The 25,140-nt window shown below is 36.2% G+C and overlaps 3 protein-coding genes across 6 annotated transcripts in view; 1 reads left to right on the forward strand and 2 right to left on the reverse strand.

The window, feature by feature from the left end:
* Positions 1 to 25,066, forward strand: part of LOC136847349 (trans-1,2-dihydrobenzene-1,2-diol dehydrogenase-like) — a 35,121-nt gene extending 10,055 nt beyond the window's left edge. Inside the window, exons 1-8 of one of the 4 annotated variants that reach the window (XM_067118937.1) lie at positions 17,580 to 17,882; positions 19,028 to 19,233; positions 20,720 to 20,883; positions 21,309 to 21,436; positions 21,695 to 21,818; positions 23,472 to 23,597; positions 23,841 to 23,988; positions 24,483 to 25,066. In XM_067118937.1, the coding sequence (XP_066975038.1) occupies positions 19,038 to 19,233; positions 20,720 to 20,883; positions 21,309 to 21,436; positions 21,695 to 21,818; positions 23,472 to 23,597; positions 23,841 to 23,988; positions 24,483 to 24,589 (993 nt within the window). In that variant the 5' untranslated portion in view covers positions 17,580 to 17,882; positions 19,028 to 19,037 and the 3' untranslated portion in view covers positions 24,590 to 25,066. Of the gene's footprint in view, positions 1 to 17,579; positions 17,912 to 18,009; positions 18,046 to 19,027; positions 19,234 to 20,719; positions 20,884 to 21,308; positions 21,437 to 21,694; positions 21,819 to 23,471; positions 23,598 to 23,840; positions 23,989 to 24,482 lie in introns of those variants that run through there. The other 3 variants (XM_067118939.1, XM_067118940.1, XM_067118938.1) reach the window with 3 other exon arrangements.
* On the reverse strand, positions 548 to 5,761 carry LOC136847351 (isochorismatase domain-containing protein 2-like). The gene is made up of 4 exons (XM_067118941.1): positions 5,505 to 5,761; positions 4,079 to 4,194; positions 1,695 to 1,825; positions 548 to 908 (listed from the first exon to the last, which is right to left on the reverse strand). Exons 1-4 carry the CDS (start codon positions 5,695 to 5,697, stop codon positions 698 to 700), a joined length of 651 nt encoding a protein of 216 aa, XP_066975042.1. The 5' UTR covers positions 5,698 to 5,761; the 3' UTR covers positions 548 to 697.
* Cox10 (Cytochrome c oxidase assembly factor 10) lies at positions 8,003 to 15,916 on the reverse strand. Its single transcript, XM_067118936.1, has 9 exons — positions 15,465 to 15,916; positions 14,185 to 14,457; positions 13,259 to 13,480; positions 12,510 to 12,675; positions 11,733 to 11,918; positions 11,014 to 11,199; positions 10,033 to 10,212; positions 9,741 to 9,875; positions 8,003 to 9,239 (listed from the first exon to the last, which is right to left on the reverse strand). Exons 2-9 carry the CDS (start codon positions 14,413 to 14,415, stop codon positions 9,049 to 9,051), a joined length of 1,497 nt encoding a protein of 498 aa, XP_066975037.1. The 5' UTR covers positions 14,416 to 14,457; positions 15,465 to 15,916; the 3' UTR covers positions 8,003 to 9,048.
* Positions 25,067 to 25,140: the final 74 nt, after the last annotated feature.

A 25,140-nucleotide genomic window follows, 5' to 3' on the forward strand; every position in this document is an offset into this window, starting at 1 on the left:
ACCTACTTGGATACGATTCGAGAGTTGTGTAAGAGCACAGGAAAGACATGAGTGGGGTAATTTCACAGAGGCCCTATGCGTTAAGTTCCTCAGTATTACGGCTTGATATACAAACAGATTTTGTGAAGCCAGAAGGATGGATACTTGACAGAGATCTGCTCCTACAAGAATACTTTAAACTGTTTTTTACCGAGCATTACCCCTTGTGTTAGGCTGTCCGAGTTCATATGATCCAACCCCGGTGAGTTGATGAAGCCCACCATTAGGGTCCTATTTGACACACTGGTTAAGTTTTGCAGGCAAAATTTGTCATCCCATCTCGCCCTCCTGATTACGAGTGTATTTTGAACAAAGTCCATTACTGTACAGCTGGGGAACGTATATAGTCGATAGCATAGGGAAAGGATGGGGGTCAAAGATATGCTTCCTACAACCTTTAGAATTGTCTGCAGTGCACTGCACAAGGTGAAGAAGGCAAAATCATCTCCACCCCCTGGGCATAGGTAACGTGCTTTTATATAAAGGGAAGATAAACTAAAATCCACACTAAGGATTTCAAATACATTTACTTGCAAATATATATAATTGTAGGATTTAACATTTCAATTATAATGCAAAATCTGTTCAGTTAGACAGCATGAATCCCTTATCTAAGAAATACAACATAAACAAATGTAAATTTCTATCATAAACAAAATCAAAGTTTTGGGCCACAGACATCTGTAATGGCAGCAACAAGTGGCTGTTGACGGGCTGCTAGAAGACCAGTATCCGGTGCGGATTCCCAAATGATTTTCTGTAGGGCCTTGAAAGATGGATGACAGGACCCACCAGCTAATCCAAGAATCACAGACTCGCTTGTGGTAAGGAAAGCACCTGCGTCTCTCATCCTCTCAAATGAGTACATCCTGAAAGAAACAAAACACTGAATTTCAAGGCTGTTTTTCTTGGGTGTAACAAGATCAATATTCTTAACTTAAAACAGTGTTAGTAACGTCATTGTCGTCATTAATGTTCATGTCAGCTCTTCCCTTTATTGGATCAAAGGTGTCATGGATTCTTGCCAAAGCAGTCCTCATCAGTGGGGACCAACCCCTATCTGCATCACTGCACAATGACCAGGGCACTGATGCCCAGCTAGGATGGCAGCTGAGTGTTGTGGAAAAATATTTAATTTTGCCCTCACTTGCAATTCCCTTTGCCTCACTTTATGCAAACCGCTAAAATACAAGATTCTGTCCTTTCTGCCACATGTGACTGCTAACATACAAGCTGGGAAGAGGAAAACAATTTGGAAGCATCAGTTGATTCATGACTGATGACTTGCTTTTGTTGTTAATTTGGACAAACAGGAATAAAATTATGTAATACACTGAAGAAAGAACTTATTTTAGGAGGTCTAAATTGGTGTCATCCCACCTCTAAAGTCACAACAGGTCATCCATGGATTGAAAGAGTTTGTAACTTGCAAACAGGCATCAGTCATCATTGCTGAAGGCCCAAAAGGCTCTGAACATACCCGAGGTAGACATTCAATCTTGGAAGATGATTAGCAGCCACAAGCTTTATGAATCTCATCAGGTTTGCTGAGTAAAAGATGTGGTTATCTACAAATTCACCTAACAACTACCACAATCACGAACAAGAAATTCTCAATGAAAAATTTGTATAGTGGTTTGACAGTCCTCACATACCTGTCTACCATGGATCGAGAAGAGCAAGCATCTACCACCAGATGGACATCTAACCCTGCCTCAAGGAAATCAAGAGCAGTCTGTTGCACACATACATGGGATTCAATACCACAGAGCACAATGGCTTTTACCTGTACCAAAAAAAAAAAAAAATGAGAATTAGAACATATCTTGACATGCCGTACACAGAATGCATGACCTTAAATAAGGAATGGATTTACCATTACAGGACTTGATACACTTTTTTTTTCCCCATACAGCAAACTATTCAGAATGAATTGGTTTATATATAATGACCTCACCAACATTACTTCCTTTAATGATATTCAAGTCTCTTTTCTTCTCAAACTTCCATTGCAGTAACTGAACAAAAACTATTATAAAACTTGATTTAACATTTGGCTGCAAATTTAACAAATATGATGATAAAACTGTTTAATTCCTTCACATCTAACAGAATATCCCCAAGCCAGTTTTAAGCTTGAGTGAAAATAGCTCACCAACATCTTAAACAGTCAGGGATTCATTAATTTCGCAACAAAGTGCCTGTAAAGTATATAAAATTTTATGAACTTAATATTTTATAGTATACAAACCAACACAAGGTTATTATCGAGTCCAAACTGTATTGGAATGAAAGTATTCAATAAACCAATGGAGGCTGGAGACAGGCAGCCTTTGCATATTAAACATAAAAATTTGAACTTCAGAGTCAGGTGTCAGGCACGTTGCATCTCATAATCGAGCAGGAGGTCTAGGCTGCTTGGTGATCTATCCTATAGACATAAGAAGTATTGTACTGAGAGATGCTGATGCAGCATCCAATAACTGGGGAAATAAATTTACTAAGTAAAGTACTGTAATCCAAGATTCAACAATTGGATATTCCTCATCCATACCAGAAGACATCAGTGAGTTCCAGAAAGGTGTTGTTACTTCTCATATAATTTCCTTTTCTAGGTATCTAAATACTAACATTTTTAGGGTTCACTGCAATTTTTTTCCCACATAAACATATACCAATTCTTGTTTAGAATCATTAATACTGAATGATTACACCAAATCAGGTACTTGGCCAACAACTGAGCCTTGTTAGTAAGTACTGTACATAACTCTCTTTACAACCAAGAAACAAATTAAGAATCCATCAATGAGCAAAATTACACCACTCAAAGATCTTACATCCAACTATTTGAGTGTCATTAATGTTAGTAGTTACCATATGTTGGAGAACCTAAATAATTCAATTAGCTGTTTCACCCACTGCAAAATGTACATGACAATGGAAGAATTTGTGGCCTAGGACATAAAAAGAAAGCAATCAGCATTACAGTAATGTCATAAAGAATCTAATTAATTGTACCACCCATTACGATTTACGCTTTTAACATCAGAATTTTTTACGAAAAAAATTGTATTTTTCCCAAGTATACAAAGCTGGTTCAATAACTGAAGCTAGTTAACACTGTAGTTAGTGACAGGAAACTGAAAGGGTAAGGTATTGCCCACTCCATTTTTCTGTTGGCAAGCTGGGACAATTACTGGGATGGAAATCAGGACAAGTTATAAACCTCTGCCACATCCTATACAATCTGTATTTATGACAAGAAACCGAAAAGATGCTCCATGTCACCTTCATCTGGAAATGCCCAGCTCTCTGGTTATGTTCATGAAAAGGGAAAGGCTGGTTCCTGTTAATATTCTATACAACCTCCTGTAACCAGAGCAAGAGGTTGATAAGGTCCTCTGGCACAATTTGGTTTACCTTGTCAAACCATACTTTGGGAAGGAGTCAGGGGAGCCCTGTCTCATATATGTAGCAAATTTCATCGCAAGGATGAATGATAATGCCCTAACTGACACCCACCCACTAAAAGAGAGAAAAAATTGTACATTTCACCCTCAGACAGCTGCTCAGTTATGTAGCTCGCTCACACCAGTCAGACCAGCATGAACACAAGCTGAAATGTCAAAAGCTAGGAAGTTCACAAAGGAGGGGGAAGGCACCTGCAACCTCTACAGGGGATGGAAAAAGTCTAGAAGCCTACAAATCCTCCATGAATGAGTTAGGTGCAACTCCAGTTTGGTCTTCTCCCTCAATAGAAGACTGGAGTGCCTGTTTTAAGGACAGTCTAAAAAAAAATGCCAAGCTTGCCCTCTAGTTGCATGGCAATGTGGAGAGGAATCAGCGCTCCAGTGGAGACACTGCAACCTGACAGAGGCACAGAAGAGTTGCATCAAGCATGACACCCAATTGTTCTACACTAACAAAGTTTGAAAACATGAAGTTTAGTAAAAACAAAGGTTTGTTTTGGTACATCAATACAGTGTCTTCAATGAAAAAATTAGCCATTTGAAGGAAATAAACACTTATGTCAACAAACCTCTCTATCTTTGATGATTTCCTGAACAGGTGGAAGGCACATGGAAAATTTTGTTTTATCAAAAATTGGAACATCATGTTCTGTGACCCCCAACTCTGGTACAGTGCTTCCTAAACCTGGAAAAAATGAAGTGAAAGAAGTTAGGAAAAATACGATACTTTGCAATCAATTGCTCAACCTAACCTTTATTTGGATATATGATACCATGCATTATACAAGATCAAAGAGTATAAAATTCATATAATTGTTTACTAAAATCAAATTTTCTCTTCTAGTTGTATAAGAGGCCCGCTAAAGTTTTTGTTTGTAAAGTACTTTGAATTTTGATCTTAAGATTAAAATATATTTTCCCATACATGAGTGAAAGTGTTCAATAACTGCATGTTTCCTATGCCACTTTGGTGGCACAGCCATGTTGTAAACAACCAGTAGTACCATCATATGCTCAAGTGTGTGGGTTGACAAGGATCAAGTGACTCAACTTTTAATAAAATTTAAACTGTCCTGGTAAAGTTTACTGTGTAAAGTATAACAGCCTCAGTCAGAAAATTATTTCATTTTTAGTTTTCCAAATATTTATCAATTATCTTAACACATATGCAACAGAGAGCAGAAAAAGATAGTAAGCAACTTCAGCCTTGCCAAGTCAGATTGTCTGAATCAGAGCAATAGGACCCTCGCTGAGTTAAGCCAAACCTTGGCAAAACACAGCATGTAGCCTATCACAGCAAGGGTCTACAAGGAGAGGTCTAGCCTATGGAATAGCCTGGGATTGGACAGCAACCTGCATATTGGAGGTTAGCATTACCCTAAATAGTGATGTGGAGGCTAAGCTAATAGAAATAAGCTAGCTTAACCTAACTTGACATTAAGGACAATTGCATGGCCAGGGTAACTGACCTAGTTGCTGAAGTTGTCAAAGGTAGAGCAAATGGTTTGTCTTTGAAACTTAGTTTGGTAAAAGTGATCGACTACTACTGTGCTCCTCTGATTCAGAAACTGCCCTTGGGGATCAATGTACAAACATAAACAAAAGACGGTAAATATCGTAAATATATACAAAGACATAAACAGAAACAAAAATAAAAAGAGGCAGTAAATATGCCGGTCGGCGACTGGCGGGAACCAGGCCGCAGTAGCATCTTCATTTTTACCCTTAGTTTACCATAGTTCAAGTTAGATCGTGGAATGGTTTGATTTTTAAAAATTACTTTACGGGAAGTAGCCAAAGTGCCTACCCTATTGCAGGCCTAGAATACTATGTTCCCACAAATTATTGAAAAGTGCATTTTTCCTTGCCAACACTGCATAAGTGTAAACCAATTGTGTTAGTGTCTCCCCTACCCCTCTTTCAGAAGGACCCCAATTGGAAACAAGATTTTCTCGTCCCTCTGGCAATCGTTACATGATAAAGAGGGATGCTTACCCTTGGGATATTGTTCCGTGCAAACCACGGGTAAATCCAGCAGCTTAAATGCCCTCAGGAGCCTGTTGGACACCTCGACGATCTGGGGGAAGTACTGGATGCTATTCCTGAACTTCTCTTGCATATCACACAGTAATAAGCAAGTATTTTGGGGGACGAGTTTCCCTATTCTTCGAGGGATTGCTCCGGCCATGTTGGAGGCTGTGTTGTTGTTGTTGGTGGAGCAGCCGACGACAAGCAGACGGTAACTGAGCGACTTCTTCCTTATCTCGGTCGAGAATTCTGGGCGCAGGGTTGACCTTTGCTCTCTGTTGTATAATAACCGGTCTTGTCTCATAAATGGGGTTTAACACCGCAGATCAAGTATATTGGTGTAGATTTTTAACAGTCTTTTTGTATTTAGGCAGAAGAAATAACCGTATCATTTTCAATAAAATTGTCAGGGTTTGTTTATTTTTCATGAAAAATGCTTAGGACATTGCGTTCACATTTCTCTCTTTAGAGAAATTGCTCTTGTAAAGGCACCTACAGAGCCGTCTGCGAAGTCTCCACTGAACGCATCATTCGCTAAGTCTCCGCTGAGCAAGTTTTCCGTGGTGGCGTCCCATTTTCTTCGCCCGTACAATTGGTCACGCCTAACGTGCCAGGTCACAAGAATTCAATCATTTAAAATGTGTATATATTTGTTCACCTGTTGTCAATTGTGTATCTTGTATTTCTTCGTTCACAGGCATCAAGATTATGTCCATATTTGAATTGTTTGTTTTTATATTGTAAAGTGTACTCGCTCGCTGTATATTATTGTTAATTATATTATCGACCTCAGTTCACTCACGATCTCATTATCTCTCGCGGCACGGCGCCAATCTGCCGCTATATAAACTGCCTGGATCTTGAATAAAGTAGCAGTTCTCTTTTACCTGCTCGTTTTTTTGCACCTCTTACACTCTCATCTATTTTGAGGTTCATTATTCAGGCTATGAAATCATTTGCCTCAGTTTCTTTTAGATTACTGTGTTGGGAGTCACTGAAATTAAGTAATTCAGGAAAGTTTTTGGCTAGCTGGAGACAAGTATGACTAGCTTGCTCGGAGTATATGTTATTTAGATCTGGTTATCATCTTGTGTATAGTCTCTTATATATATATATATATATATATATATATATATATATATATATATATATATATATATATATATATATATATATATATATATATATATATTTTTTTTTTTTTTTTTTTATATATATATATACATGTTAGTGATGTTATCATTTTTGTTATCTTTAGTTAAGTGAAATTATTTGCTTTGCATCCTCAATTTTCCATTTAGCAATTCTTTTACTGTTTAGTATATGCTTACTTTACTTTGCTTGACCTTAAAATTTTCACTGTTCCATTCCTGCAAAGCTCTATAGTTAGGGTTGATGGGACTCTGCAAAGCTCTATAGTTAGGGTTGAAGGGAGTGTGTAAAGCTCTGTAGTTAGGGTTGAAGGGACTCTGAGAAGCTCTAAAGTTAAGGTCGAAAGAACTCTGCAAAGCAATATAGTTTAGGGCCAAAATGGCTCTGCAAAGCTCTATAGTTAGGGTTAAAGGGACTCGGCAAAGGTCTGTAGTCCGGGTCAAAGGGACTCTGCAAAGCTATGTAGTAGTTAGGGTTGAAGGACTCTGCAAAGCTTAATAGTTATGGCCAAAGGGATTCTGCAAGACTTTGTAGTTAGGGCCAAAGGGACTCTGCAAAGCTCTGTATTTAAGGCCAAAGGGACTCTGCAAGGTTTGTAGTTAGGGCCAAAGGGACTCTGCAAGGCTGTGTAGTTAGGACCACAGGGACTCTGCAAGGTTCTGTAGTTAGGGCCAAAGGGACTCTGCAAGGCTCTGTAGTTAGGGCCACAGTGACTGCAAAGCTCTGTAGTCATGGCCAAAGGGACTTTGCAAAGCTCTGTAGTCATGGCCAAAGGGACTTTGCAAAGCTCAGTAGTTAGGGCCAAAGGGACTTTACAAAGCTCAGTAGTTACGGCCAAAGGGACTCTGCAAAGCTCCGTGGTTAGGGCCAAAGGGACTCTGCAAAGCTCTATAGTTACGAAGGAACTCTGCAAAGCACTGTAGTTAGGGCCAAAGGGACTCTGCAAGGCTGTGTAGTTAGGGCCAAAGGGACTCTGAAAAGCTCTGTAGTTAAGGCCAAAGGGACTTTGCAAAGCTCAGTAGTTAAGGCCAAAGGGACTTTGCAAAGCTCAGTAGTTAGAGCCAAAGGGACTCTGCACAGCTTTGCAGTTACGGTTGAAGGGACTGCAAAGCACTATAGTTAGGGTTGAAGGGAGTCTGCAAAGCTCTATAGTTAGGGCCAATGGGACTCTGCAAAGCTCTGTAGGGAAAGTGGAAGGGCCTCTATAAAGAGCCTCTATTTTACCTGGAGTATATCACACAAAGTACTTAGTATGCTTTACCTCCAACAAGATCTTACTACGAAAATGAACTTGAAAAATAATGACAAGTGACTTGGCTTCAATTCTCTTTTATTAAATGTACAATTTTATACACAGTTAATTTATGCAACTTTATTAAAAACAACTGAATAATGTCATAAACTAACGAAGGTAGGTAAAACCTCATAAATAACAGTGTCTATGTACAATAGGCAGTAATTAAAGGACTTCCATTCAATTTCATAAAATATCTTGGCATGGTCGTAAAAACACAGCAGTCTGGAATGTTTTTAGCATACAAAATTGCATGAAATATTACATATTTATAAATACTCCTTTTTTCCAAAATTTACATACAAATGGCAAGTTTACAGAAGAACCTTTAACATGACAAGCTGTTTATTTTCTTTACTCAATGTCAGATAACCAGTTACTCATCTCAAATACAATCCCTTAGGAATCAGAGGTTAAATTCACAATCAGGTGAGAATATATTGGGAAAAAGTCTCCCATCTATGAATCTCGGATAAAATGCAATTCAAGAATTACAGTCGTCCTATTGAAAAAAATCACAACTTTCCATTACAATATACAACTCATAAACACTGACCTTAAAGAACAAAATGTAAAATATTTTGATATTTGGTAACAAAGCATGTTGCAATGGACTTTAAAGTTATCATACAGTACTATAAACACCCTCAAATTTACCTGAAGTAACACACTGGTCTAAGGTAATGCAATTGTAAACAAACCAGTTGCAAGACAACAGTATTCAGTATCATACACTTAAACAAAACAGATCATTTTGCAATTCAGCAAGTATGCTTATCTTCGAATCTGTTAAACATCATATAAAAGACTTGCAATATGGGGCTCATTTTTTACATCAAAAAGAAAGTTTCCAAAATAATTCAAGAGACTGCAGAGGTAGAATTTCATAACCTATGAAAGAGTAGAAAACCTTAGAATTACTCTTGTTCACCAGTTGTACCATCCATATATCCCAGGACTTTTATCAACTACTACTGTATAATCATGCATCTGATGTACAGTTCACAAACTGTACAATAAGTACCTCCTATTTGCATCCATAACATTCTGCACAGTCAATTCCACTCACCTAACAGTTCCCTCAGGTATATGAATAACTACATCTGAATCTTTTTCCACATTTTCAACTTCATTTTTCTTACTGTAATTTTTCTTACTGATGATCATAAGCATCATTATGGCCGGAAGATGAATGAGGGAGAACATGAATAACTTTCGAGAGCTTTTACTGTCGCCATCTTGATAGAATCGCCAGGCTGGAATTGAAATTTCAGATAAATAGACTTATAATTACTGATAAAGGATGGGCAATGATTTATAGACTCCAAAGTGTAAGCTTATAAGAAGTACATGAAATCCAGGGATAGTGTAACTAAGTAGTAAGAAACTTTGTGAATTTAAGTGCTAAGTACAAAGGAATAATAAAATGGAAATGGAATATAGAATTTGGATCAAAGGTAAGCGCTGGGATCTAAGAGGTCACTCAGCATTGAAAGGGAAGTGAAAGTAAAAAGGTTTTAAAAGTGCAACATGAGGAAAACCTTGCAAAGTTACACTATGAAACAATTATTAGGAGAGGGTGAAAAGTAAGATGGAAGAAAAGAATATGAATGGAGGCACAATAAAAATAATGAAAGGGGTTACAGCTTGGGGCTGAAGGGACACTGCCTATAGTGGAGGAGGAATAAAGGAAACAACATAAAAAATACTGCAAAATCGCATTCATCTGCAATGGAATTTCACAACACAAACCTTACCTAAGTATGCCAGATATCCATTGAATGGCAAGGAATCAATCGCAAAAGTCCATGTTGTCACATTAAGCATCGGAGCTGCAGTGCATATGGCAATCATCCCCACGCTGTGTCGAAGGGCAACTCTGCGGCACATGCCTGAAAGAGAGAAAAAGTATAAAATATCAAATTCCTAAGCTTATGTCTAATAAATCATTGTAAAATAACTCCATGAAGGGAAAATCAGAAAAAAGTTCATGATTATGAGTTTACAATTTGTAAAAACAAAAACACTCAATTATGCTCACTGTATTACCTGGATTAGTGACCGACATCATGCGGTAACCTGCACGTGAATAATCAGCCCTCAGGTTCCAGGATAAGGCATTGAAATGAGGAAACTGCCATCCATATAATATGGCTGCCATTATCCATGCTCCAACTTCAAGTTCACCAGAGCAGCCAACCCATCCAATTAAGGGTGGGATTGCTCCAACTGAAAAGAAAGTTCTCAAGGATAATATGGCATTTTACTGTTATCAACTTGTACCAATATTACACCAATACTTAACTTACTTCTGTGCTTATCAGCCACATTATTATCATTATTTTTTGCTTGTCTACCATTTCAATGTCATATATTCTTAAATTAATCTCTTAAATTGAATGTAAAGTGTAAAGTACAAGTTATTTTAGGTTAGGAGCTATGTGGAGTGGCTGTTAGGTGTAAGATAACTAGGAAATATTCTTGTGCTGGCTATAATAGACTCTGTTACTTAATGAATTTGTTGCTTATCAGAAAGCCAGAGCCCTAAAGTGTCTGTTAAGGTGCTGCTGTACTTAATTAACGCAAGTCATGTAGATAACATTATTTTCATCAGTGAAATCGCCTTAATTTCTTAAGCCAGTTCATCAGTTAAAAACTCACTGAAGGTAGAACAATATATTCATATGAAAATACAGAATTCCAAGAATGACATACAAGTACATAAATCTTAATCAGTAAGGTTTGCATTCATAAAGTTAGCATAAGAAAGCAATCTGACACAGACCAATTCAACTTCAGTATGATAATACCCCACTCAGACGCAGAGACAAATATAATGATTAAATTTTCACATTTTATTTCTTTGCAACATTTAAAAACCAATGTGTCAAAAATGTTACAAAATAGTACAAAAGCTCTTAGAACTCAATTCTTTTCTTATGGTAAAAAGCAAACATTAGATTGCTATTAGTCTTTTCACATGGAACTAATTTATTTCTAGTTACCCTCAGCAAACTTCAGTGTACTTACCAACAGAGCCAACCCAGGTGTTCACAATACTCATTCTCTTCAAGGGTGTATACACGCTTGTGTAAAGGAATAGATTAAGTGCACCCAAAGCAGCAGCAAATTCGTTCACCCCAAAATACAACAACGAAACACCTAGTAACCCACACGTCATTCCATAGCACACTGCATGTAGAGGGGTAACTAGTCCTGAAAAAAGATTGAATGTAAACCAGATATACAAATAGAACAATGTTCCTTAGAATGAGCTAAATGGAGGAAATATCCTACCACATTTTTTTAGCAAATACTGCAAAGCTCGACAATGTTATTCATTAACTTTAATTTTGAATGTGTCCGTAATGCACCTAAAAATGTGTGGTTACATTTTTACTTATTTATTAATTTGTTAATTTTTCTGTTTTTCTAATAACTGATCTCTTCTCATTACCTTCTCTTACTTCTTTTGAATGAATACCATATTCTTTGGAAGCTTGAATTTCAAGCCAATGGCCCCTTGAAGAATAATAAGAATAAGAACAATAACAATAACAATAAGAATGATAATAATAATTAATAATAATAATAGTAATAATAATAATAATTCAGTCAATCTAAATGAGAGAGAATGAGAGAAACCATCAACTAGAATTCTTGGGTTCTACTGGACAAATTTTTATGAGCTCACTGCATAAACAATCATCAACATCGCAAAATATGCTAAGTAGTAAACAAACACTTACCTCTAACGAGGATTCTATTTTTTGTACGATCCATCTGAGAATCATAGGGAACTTCGAAGAACTGATTTATTGTGTTTGCTGCACTAGAAGTAAGACCAGTGCCTACTGAGCAATACAGCAAGGTTATGGGGTCCAGGGGGGATGGAGCCATAGCATAACCTGCCATTGCTGTTAAAACTACCAGACCTGGAATCAAACACAGCTTCAAGTCAATATTTCATACTTTAAAACAACAGTCACTAAAATATCTGAAAAAAAATGGAAGGATAGTACGAAAATGAGGGAACAAAAACCAAGAATCTTGGTTAGTTACTTCCATCAGTGTTAGAGAGTTACACCCTCAGGTAAAACCTTGATACTTATTACCTCCAATCTGTATTTCCTTGAAATTCACATCTTGCTCTTTCACTTATTCTCTATTTGCCCTTCAGTTACTTTCATCAGTAACTCATTTCCCTAAATTACACACCCAAAGAAATTGTTAAACATTTTTCCAAACCCATTTTTCTCTCCCAAATTCAAACTTTTTTGTATGTCTGACAATCTAACTCTCAAATGCAGACTCCTCTGTTACTCAGCTTTTCTGCTTAACTTTTTCTCACTTTTTCATTCCATCTCTAAACCAACAGGTAAACTACCTAATAATGTAATCTCCTCCATTACAATACAATTTTCAAATAATAGCTTTGGTCAATCTCCTCTAAATTTCTAATCACATGAACCTATGAAGAGATGCAAGCACATGAGTTTTGAGAAGTGTCAAAGACAACATATTACCTGTAAGTCGGCTTTTTGATAAAGACGCATAGTATGAGCCTAGTTTTGACAGATCAATTCTTTGTAGTCTCCAGTCCAATGCATTTGGGCTGAGCGCTCCAACTAATTCCGGTTTTACCTTCTTCTTGTTTTCTGGATCTTCTACGTATTCAACATCTTCGTAGGGCTAAAAAAAAATAAAAGATGATGATTTAAAATCTTTCTCAAAATTTGTCAATTTTTCAAAGGCATCACTCAAAGATAAGACACTTCATATCTCTTTTAATAACAATCATTTTCAAAGGCATCACTCAAACATAAGACACTTCAGATCTGTTTTAATAACAATCACATATTTGTCCACATAACACCCACATTTCCAGCCTCAAATATCTTCAGACAAAGTCTCCTATCTAACAGACAGAAGCCTGGTACTCTATGATTCATGCACCCCTTGGAACCAACTCAACTGACAAAAGGCTACAGTTCTAATGGGATTTCTATTTTCCCAAAATTCAGTATAACCAAAGACTTGGCCCCCATAGTTCTCAATGTTATCTCTGGGCCAGTAAATAACACAGGGATGTTTCATAACTTTAGCTGATAGCTTAATGCATCAAAAGCCAAAAGAGTAATTGAACATTACCAAATTTTGTGTTGAAATTGTGAAATTAATTACTTTTGTACAAAAATTTTTTAAAAATGCTGAACATATTTCAGTGATTCATAGTGACACAGTGAAAATGCCAAATTTTCACATAGCCTCTTACCTGTAAATCTGGAGCATTCTTAATTGACAATTTCGCATCTGTGAGCAACTGCTCCACCCGTAATTTCACTTCAACCTCTTTCTTTCTTGGGGTCAGCTCATCTTTCCCAACAACTTCGTCTGCTCTCACATCAACAACAGCACCACTGAGAGCATCATGTACAACTGGTCCCTCATGGCTCATCAACGATTTCAAAACAAGTGACTTCTGCATGAGGATAACCTGAGCACCAATGAGAAAATGAGTAACATTTTTAATTGGTGTTCTAAATATAAATGTGTTACTTTTTCCTAGCTGTCATTCCCGCTTCAAATATAACCTAAAAATTGAACTGCCACTTGCCATGAATGAAGCAGTGGTATAAAGGCAGAAGAAAAGCCTATTTCTATGCCTTCAGCTTCCAACAGATTTGTGCCAGCTGGAAGAGAAGGTCAGTGGATAAAAATAATGGGTTTACATCTCTTCTTCCCCTCTTCTTTGGTGTTCTGCTGATAATCAGGTTTACTCATAAATACATCAGTCAGCCAGTCTGATGTTTAGCTAGCCTTTTCTTCCTGGTAATTGTTGCCTGGTCTCATATGATCTAACACTGATTGTCATTCATTTCTCCTGACTACAGTGTGCCTTACAGTTCTTTACCATCTGCATTCATCTTTCAACCTCTACTTCATTTAATTTTTCATCTGTTCCCTTTGGTCTCTTTCCACTTAATTATCCCACTTTTCTAACTTTCTCTGGCTCAGATTTCATCTTGCAATCAAGGACAAATCATTCAGACCCGTGCTATGCACCTAGAAATGACTAAGAAATGGTTAATAATAATATTATTATAATAATAATAATAATAATAATAATAATAATAATAATAAATACCAACCATAGGAATCTTGCTTAGTAGGCAATATAAACTAAAATTCTGTATTTACCTTCACTCTGGATGCACGCTTATCACCCCCATTGTTCGTGGTTAAAGTTAAATCTCTGGTTTGTGTCTCATATCCCTTGGTAGAAACAGCAGCTTTACTGCTACAATTGTGGTTCTTATGTAGAGAGAAGTATCTTCTTATGACATGATGCCTATATAAAGAATTTCTTGCAAATGCCCGGCTGAAATGGTTGATTTCTGGGCCCAAAGCAGTACACATCAGTCCAGGCATAGATGCAACTATTCACTGCTGCGCATCATTTCTATATCATATCTGGAAGATAAAATCAAGAATTAATTACTTCCTAAAACTGGATCCATTCACTTTTAGTTAGTGGTTAAGCCAGCAACTATCACAAAATTATTCAAAATTGTCATCGGTACCTAATTAGATCTCACTAAAGATATTTTTAAAAGCACATGTACAATATGTAAAAACCTGAGTACATTTGAAAACCGTGGACTGCCTGTACTGGTAGTAATTTCTTACTATATATGGTAATGATATACTTTAACATCAGTTACCTTATGTTTTATGCATTTATGACCAGGCTATTACTGTCAGTGCAGCCAGCTATATATAACAATTATTGGGGACTATTGTGTTAAACTGAGATTTTTTTGGTATGCAAAAATAAAAGAGTTAACCGCACCTGCATAAATGGTTTAAATGACATAAATCACGAGATAAGGAGTTGAAACATTACAAGATTCATGTAAATGACCAGCATCAATCACATGTTATATTATACTGCTTAAATATGGGTCAAGGTCAGCTACAGGGAAGCACCCTAACCTTACCTGACATAAAGAGCCACATATTGTTACAATTCACAGGCACTGCCAAACCACAGACCCGGCCTGGGATATGTTTCCTTAACACGACCTCTAAGTGGAAAATTGTATAGAATAAAAGTTGTTCAGCGTTTCTAAATCCGTAATGACTGGGAATTTAAAGTATGACATTTTTTAATACCGTTAAGCTTCAGCCATTATATAGCCTATACGCCTGTGGAACCTGTACCATCGTTCTCGTCCCAACCTCTACAAGCTCCTCAAATCTCTAACTCACATTAATTGTCATTTATTAATTATTTTTTAATCTACGTATGCTTTAAACAGTCTCAAGTGTTGGTGTTCACTGAACACCACAACTAGGATTATCTAACCTCTATCGAAAGGGATACCAAGAACCACGAAGCCAAGGGCATAGTCCAGGCTCGTCTGTGCCCTTTGTGCAACTCTAAATTTACGCAAATTAACCTCCACTGCAATACTTACCCTTTTGTGAAGCCCCAGCATAAACAGGAAATGCACCGAGAAGTCGCTCAAATTAGAAATTTTCCTTGAGAATTCGGCGACCATTGGCAATGCACCGAGGAATACGCAATCAGAGGAAGAGTAGTTGTAGCTTAAAGGTCTCATCTTTGAAACGGCTCTTTGTCCATGTCTTGTGGATGTTTAGTGCTCTTCGGTGTCATTTGATTTTGATATATTCTTTTATATTGTAAGTTTCCTCATTAGAGAGATCTTTAAAAAGTTAAATATTGATCACATTATTAATTCGTCTTTATATTTTTGGTATAGTGGGTGCATTAAAGCAAATCTGTACTCTGTGGTGTCGTATACTGTTAATAAATTTGTTCTTATTTTCAATTTCATCAATAGACAGATCTTGAAAATTTTAATATTAATCACAGTCTTAATTCACATCTATCTTCTTTGCATAGTTGCTGCATAAAAGTAAATCTGATTCTAATGCTGGGCAATAAAATGTTTATTTTCTTAAATTTTCACGCACTTCACATTGACAACATTTGGTTTCTCCAAAAAGAGGATGTAATGATGATGCTGGAACTAAACACAAATATAATAAAAGAATAACAAAAAAAATTTAAAACACGCTTTTGTTAAAATGCACTAAAAAGTACAAAATAATTTTTTGAGACACACCAAGATTTTCTTACAATTCATCATGTCTACAAAAATCAAAGTGTGGGCGCCAAACATGGAAGGAAATGCTACAAAAAAAAACAAATATATATATATATATATATATATATATATATATATATATATATATATATTTTTTTTCTTGTAGCATTTCCTTCCATGTTTATGCCCACGCTTCTTATTTTTGTAGACATGATTAATTGTAAGAAAATCCTGGTGTGTCTCAAAAAATTTTGTACATTTTAGTACATTTTAATAAAATCGTTTCATTTTTTTTTACTTTTTTTGCTTTATACTTTTCAGTTTTGACAGAAATTGTAACCAATTTATGATTGTAGCTAAAAAAAAAAAAATGGAACTTGATATCCTGCCGAGCCAAAGAAGGTTTGAAAAATCCATAGAGATATTAACTCCACCGAGTCAAATACGGTATAAAAAATACGAAGATTTTCATACAAATCCTGTTATACTGGGAGAGGTCACTATAGGGTCACTAGAGGTCACTGCTGGCCTATTGATCATGTAAAGTTGTATTGTCACCGGGATTGAGTAACCATACAAAATTTCAAGTCTGTCAAATGAGGGAACAAGTCGAAAACTGAGTTACAAGATTTGACCCAAACAGACAGACAGAGATGCAGAAGTCAAGTTAAATAAAATCATGTAAAACAAGAATGAAGACATTAACTATGCATAATGTGATAATAAAGAGCATATATTTGACTAAGACTTCAGGGGGTGAGCAATAAAAACATTTAAGCTGAAGGAACTTGGAACATCAGTTAAAGAAGTATCGAGGAAGAGGTGTTAAGGCAGAATATAGTCGATACAGATGCAGTTTCTATAGGTACCTACCCTTTGCACAAGCTGAAGTAATGTGTCCACATTTTAGTGCAGGAGCAAATCTTTAATCTTTTCTCGTCAGTTAATTTTAGCTTGTTTAGTCTAGCCTTAGTTATCAACTTCAGCAAAGTTCTCTCATGATCTTTTCAAATCTCCTCTTTTTCCATAATAATTTTTCTATCACAGTTCTTTAAAATTTTTAGTGGTTTTTCTTTGACTAGTTACTTCGGTTTAGATCTGCCTCTTTTATGTACTCATCAGTTTATATAATCCAAGGCTTTTTCTCTTTTTTATCCTTAATAAAAGGGTTAGCCATCATACATACAAACCAGTTTTAACTTAACTCATTTTGTGTTTAATGAATATATTAAATCTTACCGTATCTACCACAGCTCTGTCGATTAATGACCTTAAAATTCAGATAAAGTTGCATTCCATGATCAGTTTCCATTTCACACACACACACACACACACACACACACACACACACACACACACACACATATATATATATATATATATATATATATATATATATATATATATATATATATATATATATATATATATATATATATATATATATATATATATATTTTCAGTTGTCAATCAAGCGTGGTTGACACACCCGGCAAATAATCTTCGAAGTTCAAATTTCAGTTGTCAAAATGTCCATGCATTCCATCATAACATTGCTCACCACAGAGGGTAAAAGAAAACATGAAGGCGTTACATATTGATAAGACGTTTTTCATAGTATATTATAGATTATGTGAAAGATAAGAAGAGTCTTTCATCTCCAAGTGAACGATAAAACATCCATTTGCCACGTAAAACGAACTCCCATTCGACCATTGTCAAGTGGGACATATTTGTGCTGTTGTGCCACGTGCAATATATTAGGTAATTAGGCCTAATTTGCTATTTTTTAAGTACGTCTAGAGCTCAAACCACCTTGCATATATATTCCATATATAAACGTAACCTTTTATTTACAGAAAACGTTGAAAATAACTTATTTTTCAGGACCGTTGTCTGTTGCTAGGCGCCTGCCCTCCTGTATTGTGTCAGTCTTGAATATTTAGACTACGCCTATATACCATGTGCTGTAGGCTGTGTATCAACCTAGAATTTATACTTATCCATAGATACTTCTTAATAGCAGTAATCACACTTTGTTGAATTATAAAATCTTAGACGTAGGCCTACGGTATACCTTAGGTCTCTCGTAATCCTATAGGCGTAATTGAATACGAGTGTACAATACAGTTTTATGTTACCTAGGCCTAGTTTTTTTATGTGTTTTGGACAAATTAAATATTTATTTATGTTGGAAATCCAACACTCCCCTAAATCAGACATTAGGCTAATGGGGAAATAGGTTGATTTGGGGTTTCAGAATGGGCCTTGAGCAACTAGCCTAGTGAGGAAGGATGCATCTTAACCTAACCTACCTTAGGGCACTGGGTGCAGACTTAGAGGGTGAGGAAAACGGTCAAATGAGGCCCATACCTTCTCCAAAGCCTACGTAGGAATGCACCTAATCTAACCTAGAACATGGGGTCCTAACCAAATCCCCCCCCACCTTCCTAAGACCTTCTCTCCCTAAGCTGACTTAGGTTCCATAAAGCAAGAATAGCCTATTTGCTTGTTTTTGCCTCCCCTCCCCATTTGTACCCTGGTCTTATGGATATGGTTCCTACAGTCATCCCCCATTATTTTAAACTGCTTAAAATTATGGTTTTATGGCATTAAAACCATCTTGTGAAATTGAATTTGTACAGTTGTGTGTGAATTTGAAGTGGGAGAAGATGCAGAGAAAGAAGATTAATTCACACATTTCTTTCAGCTATCAGATAAATTGTAATGTCAATAAATCTGTGAAAAAAATACCTTTTGATAAATACATAATAGAACTTGCTTCATATATTGAACAGCAATACAGATCTGCAAATTAAACACTACCAAAGTTATGAACATACACATAAATGTACTCATTTATGTGCATGATTTAAGGGGTCAAAATTGAATCAGGATATTTCTTTCAGGAAATTCAAAATGGCAACGAGGTGGGGCATTGCTGGAGCTGGGCTGATTTCTGCTGACTTTGTAACTGCACTGGAGGAACTCAAAGACCACAAAGTAGTTGCCGTTGCAGCTCGCTCGCTGGAGAGGGCACAAGAGTTTGGAAAGAAATATGGAGTTGAGAAGGCATACAGTTCTTATGAAGAATTATCTAAGGATCCTGATGTAGGTAAGTGTGGTAAAATTTATATCTTATGTATTTTCCATATAAGAAATTTGTGTCATGCCAACATTTCTGGGAAGGAAAGTAAAGAGCTGTAAGTCAGAGTAATGAAAATGCTGCAGGTCCATTTTGATAAGTGATGACTTTATGTTCCCTTCTCCAAGTATTTTGAAATAAAAAACACAACCCCATCAATTTACAATTGACTATCCTGTGTGGTCTACACCCCTCAGACACACTCCAAGAAGAAATGAGAAGATGAAGAACACTTCCACCTGCCCAGGTATACATCTGGAAAACTCATTACTGGCCGCTTATTGAATCATAACTATCCACTTTTCTTCTAATTTTCTTTAATTGGTTTTAAATATTTAAACTTTTGTGATATTGTCATGTACAGTTTTCTGTGAGTTCTCTCAGATTCTGTAAGATTTCATTTGCAAATGGTTTCCTTCTTTGGCTGGAAGTGTATTGCTGTTGGTGTCACGTTGTTGCAGCTCTTGCTACTGAAAGTATATTTGTTCTCCATTGCACACACTATTCATTGGTATTGTCATTATCTTAGGTGTGGGTAATTTTTCTGACTTTTTGATGAATTACAAGTCGTTCTTGTAATTTTCATAGTTTGTCATTTTGTTGCTGATTTATAAGGTAAGTTTAAAATGCCAGTGTCTAATACTTGTTAAGTGTCAGTTTGGTTGCGCCAAATTAATTTTCCTCTGATGAATTTTACATTTTATAAACTTTTGTCTTAAAGGGAGTATCTCGGTCAACAACTGGTTTTGGCTTTTGAAGTTGTTAAAGTGCTGTAGATATTCCTTTGGTTGCCATTGCTGCTTCATGGGTCCTAGAACTCAACTTTGATTGCAAAGTACCTCCTCAATCTGTATCAGTGTCTAGGTCTTCTCCTCAACTAGGAGAAATCATACTTGGTCCTTCAAAGAGATCAGTATATCTGTCAAAAGTTTTTCTTCCTGCATAGGTATGGACAAAACTGAGGCCCATCTATCATCATTGGAAGAACTGGTACCATACAGTGGATTCAGGCTGTAATCCTTCCAGTTATTGCTAAGCAGTTGTTCTGTTTGACAGATCCCAAAGACTTACCTTCTCAGATTGTTTTTAGCAGATCAGGACTGACAGCAAGACAGGAGACTCTGCTGGTACGAGTGCTTCTCACACACCCTGCTACAGACCTTTGGTATTTCCTGACACCTCAGGTGCTTAGGGTGCTAACAAGTTAGGCCCTGTGGTGTCAGTCAGTGGGCCAAGAGATGCATACCAGCCTAGATGGATTTTTTTTTTTTCTTTTTTTGGCATGTGTTTTAGGGGTGCTGATAGTATAAGATAGGCAATTATGAATTGAAAGTTTTTATCTAAAAAGGTTTTGTCCCTAAAAACTTTTAAATTTTCTTTCCATGTAATACAGTGTTGCATGGCCATTTTAGTATCAGTGTACTGCATTTGCTAATAAATTTTTGTATTATTACAGATGTTGTCTATGTTGGGGTCATTCATCCTTATCATTTGTCTGTTTCATCTATGATGATTAGAGCTGGTAAACCAGTTCTGTGTGAAAAACCTCTGTGTATGAATGTCAAGGAAACAAAGCAACTTGTGGATTTGGCTCGAGAAAAGAAGGTCTTCTTGATGGAGGTGAATTTCTTTTCATTTATTTTGTTTGGCATTTACATTTTACTGGCTAGGGTTAATGATTCTCTCATATACAGTAGTAAAAAAATGCAGGAACTTGTAAGCAGTGAATTTTAGGGGCACACAGTATTAGAATGTCAGTTTGGATTCATAAAGAGATTGAATAATAGTTTATATTTGAAACACTCATGTTATTAGTTCAGTGGCTGGCTAAAAACCAGGTTACTGCAATGGCATAGCCAGATGTATGAACCAGGGACAGCCAGTGGAGGAGTGGGAACTTATATCACAGGCATTAAAAGTTAATATGAAATATGAACTGGTCATATGGCCATATTTGTATGACAAGATATGTCTTGAGACCTTTTAGAATACAGCTTATGACATGTTTTTGTATTTAACTGTGAAATTCTGTCAATTTTTTGCAGGCTGTTTGGTCAAGGTATCTTCCTGTATATAAAGAAATGATGAAGCGAATTAAGTCTGGTGAACTGGGTGAAATAATACAAGTTATCGCCAGTTTCGGGCAGCCAATAGGACATATTGATCGTATTACGTAAGTAGTCTTGGGTTTTGTCAATTATTTGAGAATGTCGTTAATACCTAAGTAGTATTTTTCATGTCAGAGAAACTGTAAGTTGGTTTTGGGGTGGATAGACTACAGTAAATATTTAGAAATTGTACTGTGATATAGAATTAGCAGTAATTTTCATTCACTTCCTTGCAGCTAGCCATGTTAATTTCATAAGCAGCTGTTAAGGGAAGGGGTACAAATTATGAACTTAATGAGTTATTACTATATTTGCTGTTTCAGGAAGAAGTCCCTTGGTGGAGGATCTACACTAGACTTGGGTATCTATTGTGTTCAGTTTGCATCCCTTGTGATGGGTGGAGAAAAACCTGTGAAGGTTGTGGGTGGTGGTCATTTGAATTCAGAGGTAGGGTGTACAATATTTTATAATTACTGGTAAGCCTTAGGTTTTAGAAATTAAGTAATGTTTCACTTGTAAGAACCTGTTACCTTTTTCTGTTTAGTGTAAAAAAAAAGTTTGCTGTATTATGATTCTAGATGCCATTAATTTTGAGTGATCTTTTATAAATACACTGCATACATGCTTTGTTTACTAATGTAGGTCCTTCATATGCAAGGCTTGACTGCTATGCTTCAAGTATGGTGGACTAACTGAATAGCCCATTGGGGGTAATTAGAGTACTTAAGTTGCGTGTCTGTGTGTTTTTGTGTGTGTGTGTGTGTGTGTGTGTGTGTGAGAGAGAGAGAGAGAAGCAAGCGAGCAATTACGTTGCAAAACTCCCCACAAAATGGGTCTGATTAGGCAAGAGACACAACTTTGTAACATCGAATTCATGGTAGTAGAACTACTGTATCATGAAAATTAACCTATGGATTCTGAGGTGGACTTTTGTTGTGGGACTTTTGTTAAGTTCATTGCTTCCCTCTCAAGAGAGGAAGCCTGTGTTTGGTGAGGGAGTTTTTGAAGCATTGGGATTCATCGCCAGATTCTAATTCAATTATTTTTCATCTCTGAAGGGGCCTCTTTGTAAATAGTGTGGATTTTTCCACTTCCAGGTGGGTCTGGAGGTCAGATTCAGAGTCAGCTTTGATGGAAATGTTAACTATGACTTTTATCTGATTAAATATTTATAATTTTATAATACTATTTTGAGGATGGAATTTTCTTAAAAATCTGCCAATATTCCAGGGATTAGTTTATATTTTTAATGGTAGGAATTCTGGTTTTCTCTAGTTTACCTGCCATCAAGTTAGCTTTGGAGATTTTGCTATATTTTTAGGCATTATAAATTTTTCTTTCTATAATTGTATGGAGAGGCTGCATATACATGGCAGTACCTCTGTACATTTTTTAAAATTGTCAACACATGACCCAAATGTAGGGTTTAGGTGAACAAAGAATGACTTCATTTTCTATATAAGTTTCAGCATTAATACATTGTTATAACAGTGTTAACATACAAAATTGATAATGCATATGAAGTTATTCCAATGGTCTTTGTATCCAATTCAGTGAGCTTGATAGTTTTTGAGTAAACTGGGATACAGTAATCATAAAGTGTTGTGGCAGTGCCTAACCAGAAAGGTGCACTGGGATGATGTGTCTGATGAAATGAGAAAGTTGTTTTATTTTTATTGGGGATTCCTCCTTAGAACTTCAGGGGCTCCAATCATATTTCTTGCCTCAATTCATTTATGGCATGATTATTGTTTATGGGCCTCAAGCATTTGTACATCAGGGAATGCCTTTTATTGTAACTTAAATTCCTAACATTTCTGTCCATAACTTTTCTTTCCATTTGTTTTTATTATATAATTTTCTGATTTTGGTCATTTTTATTTTTTTAAATAATTACTGAAAAAAGTACCTTTTGATTTTGATAGAGCTTTTTATCATTTATTTTTAAAATATTTGACTGACTGTGAATGTATATTAAACTTTACAGCCCTAGATCCTTCTCCTCATCATCCTCTGTATTCATACTCTCGCTTGTTTTTATAGTCATTTAACATCTTTCCAGCATATTATTAGTGGAATATAATTCTCATATATCTTCAGGGGATTGATGAAACAACAAGTGCCACCCTTGTGTACTCCAACGGCCGCATTGCTACATTGATGTGTTCTTTAAGGTGTGCTATGCCTTGTGAGGGTGTTGTTGTTGGCACCAAAGGAACTCTGAAGGTTAGTGTAGTTTGTGTACATAATTAACTAATTTCATGTTGTGCATATATGGTGAGGGTTTATAGGTTTAACTTGGCATTAGCTGGGCTCTTTTGCACTAAACGATACACTTCCTCCTCCCAGTTTCTCTTTTTTAGTATTACAGTTCCCCATGTCATTGTAAGATATACCATGTTTAGTTAATTGCCAACAGGTCTTTTACAATAAAAATTGAAAGTGTTACATTACTAAGAATTTTTTCAGGTGAATTATCCCATGTGGTGCTCAGAATCGCTTGATTCGCCATCAGGAAAATTTGAAAGCCCTCTGCCAAAGGGCCGAACTTTCAATTTTGTCAACAGCCAAGGGTTAATGTATGAAGCAATGGAAGTTCGAGAATGCTTGAAAAAAGGTTGGTGGTACAGTAGTTGTTCAGTCTGGTTGAGTGGTCTTTTTGTATGCATGTATCGTGTTTGAATACTAGGAAACAAATTCCTTGACAAACTAGACAAGAAGATCCAAGAACTTTTGTTTACTAAGCAGTCATTTGGACATTATAAGAGTCACCGAATTGTGACTGAATTCCCTGATTAATGTCTGTCAGCAGCACCTAAGAGTTTCTGCCCAAGTGCTTTCTTTGTTGTGTCCCAAACATTTGCTTAATAGTGACAGTTCTTTAGAGTTTTGTTGATTAAGATTTGGCGTTTTTAAAGTTATGGGTTTTGCAGTGAAACAAGTTAGTTTTGTTATAAAACTATTGGTCTGGTTAAACTAATTAATGCTAACATAGTATACTGTAGTTTAATGTATTATTTTTTGAGAAATTGCCAGCCTTGATAATTTAATAATAGAGGAAACCAGCACATTTTAATGTGTTGTATTGACTGCCTGTGTTACTTATTGCAGGATTACTGGAGAGTTCATCAATGTCACTGGATGAAACTCTCACTCTGGCTGAAATCATGGAAGCTATGAGGAAGCAAGTTGGTGTCTCGTATTCCCAGGACAGCTAAGTTGGTATTGTAGTACTTTTAGTACTGAAGAGGTGCTGTAACATGAGCAGTAATGGCCAGCTCAAAAATACCTTGATAGTTTTGTTACTTTTATAAAGAATATTTTAATGAATTCATGAAATGTAGTTTGTAGACCAAATGGGTATAAGATGTATTTTTGTAACGAATCATTTAGCCGCTGAATGATGAACACTAATCTTTGATTAATCAATTGTTTGGATTACCCTTTGAAATTAATATTTTGGAAATGAAATGAGTGCTTTGTCTTTCAGACACTTTCAGTGATTATTTTGACCAGCATTTGCTTTGCATTTTAAGCTTCTTCATTCCTTCCCTGACATAAGAGCTCACGTCTCTTTGCAGTCTCATGCCATGTAATTGTTTGACTATTGTGATTTTTATAGTGTAGGCAATTTTTGTTCTAAGTGCAGCAGTCTTTATTATTTAGCCTTAATTAAAGGTAGTTTGTAATTGAAATGAGCAAATTTATTAATTTTCCTTGTTTTGCTTCTCACAGATAATTTGTGTTCCCAACATACAAGATACAGCAT

Source organism: Macrobrachium rosenbergii, chromosome 16 (genome assembly GCF_040412425.1).
Source record: "Macrobrachium rosenbergii isolate ZJJX-2024 chromosome 16, ASM4041242v1, whole genome shotgun sequence".
In the NCBI taxonomy this organism is placed as follows: domain Eukaryota; kingdom Metazoa; phylum Arthropoda; class Malacostraca; order Decapoda; family Palaemonidae; genus Macrobrachium; species Macrobrachium rosenbergii.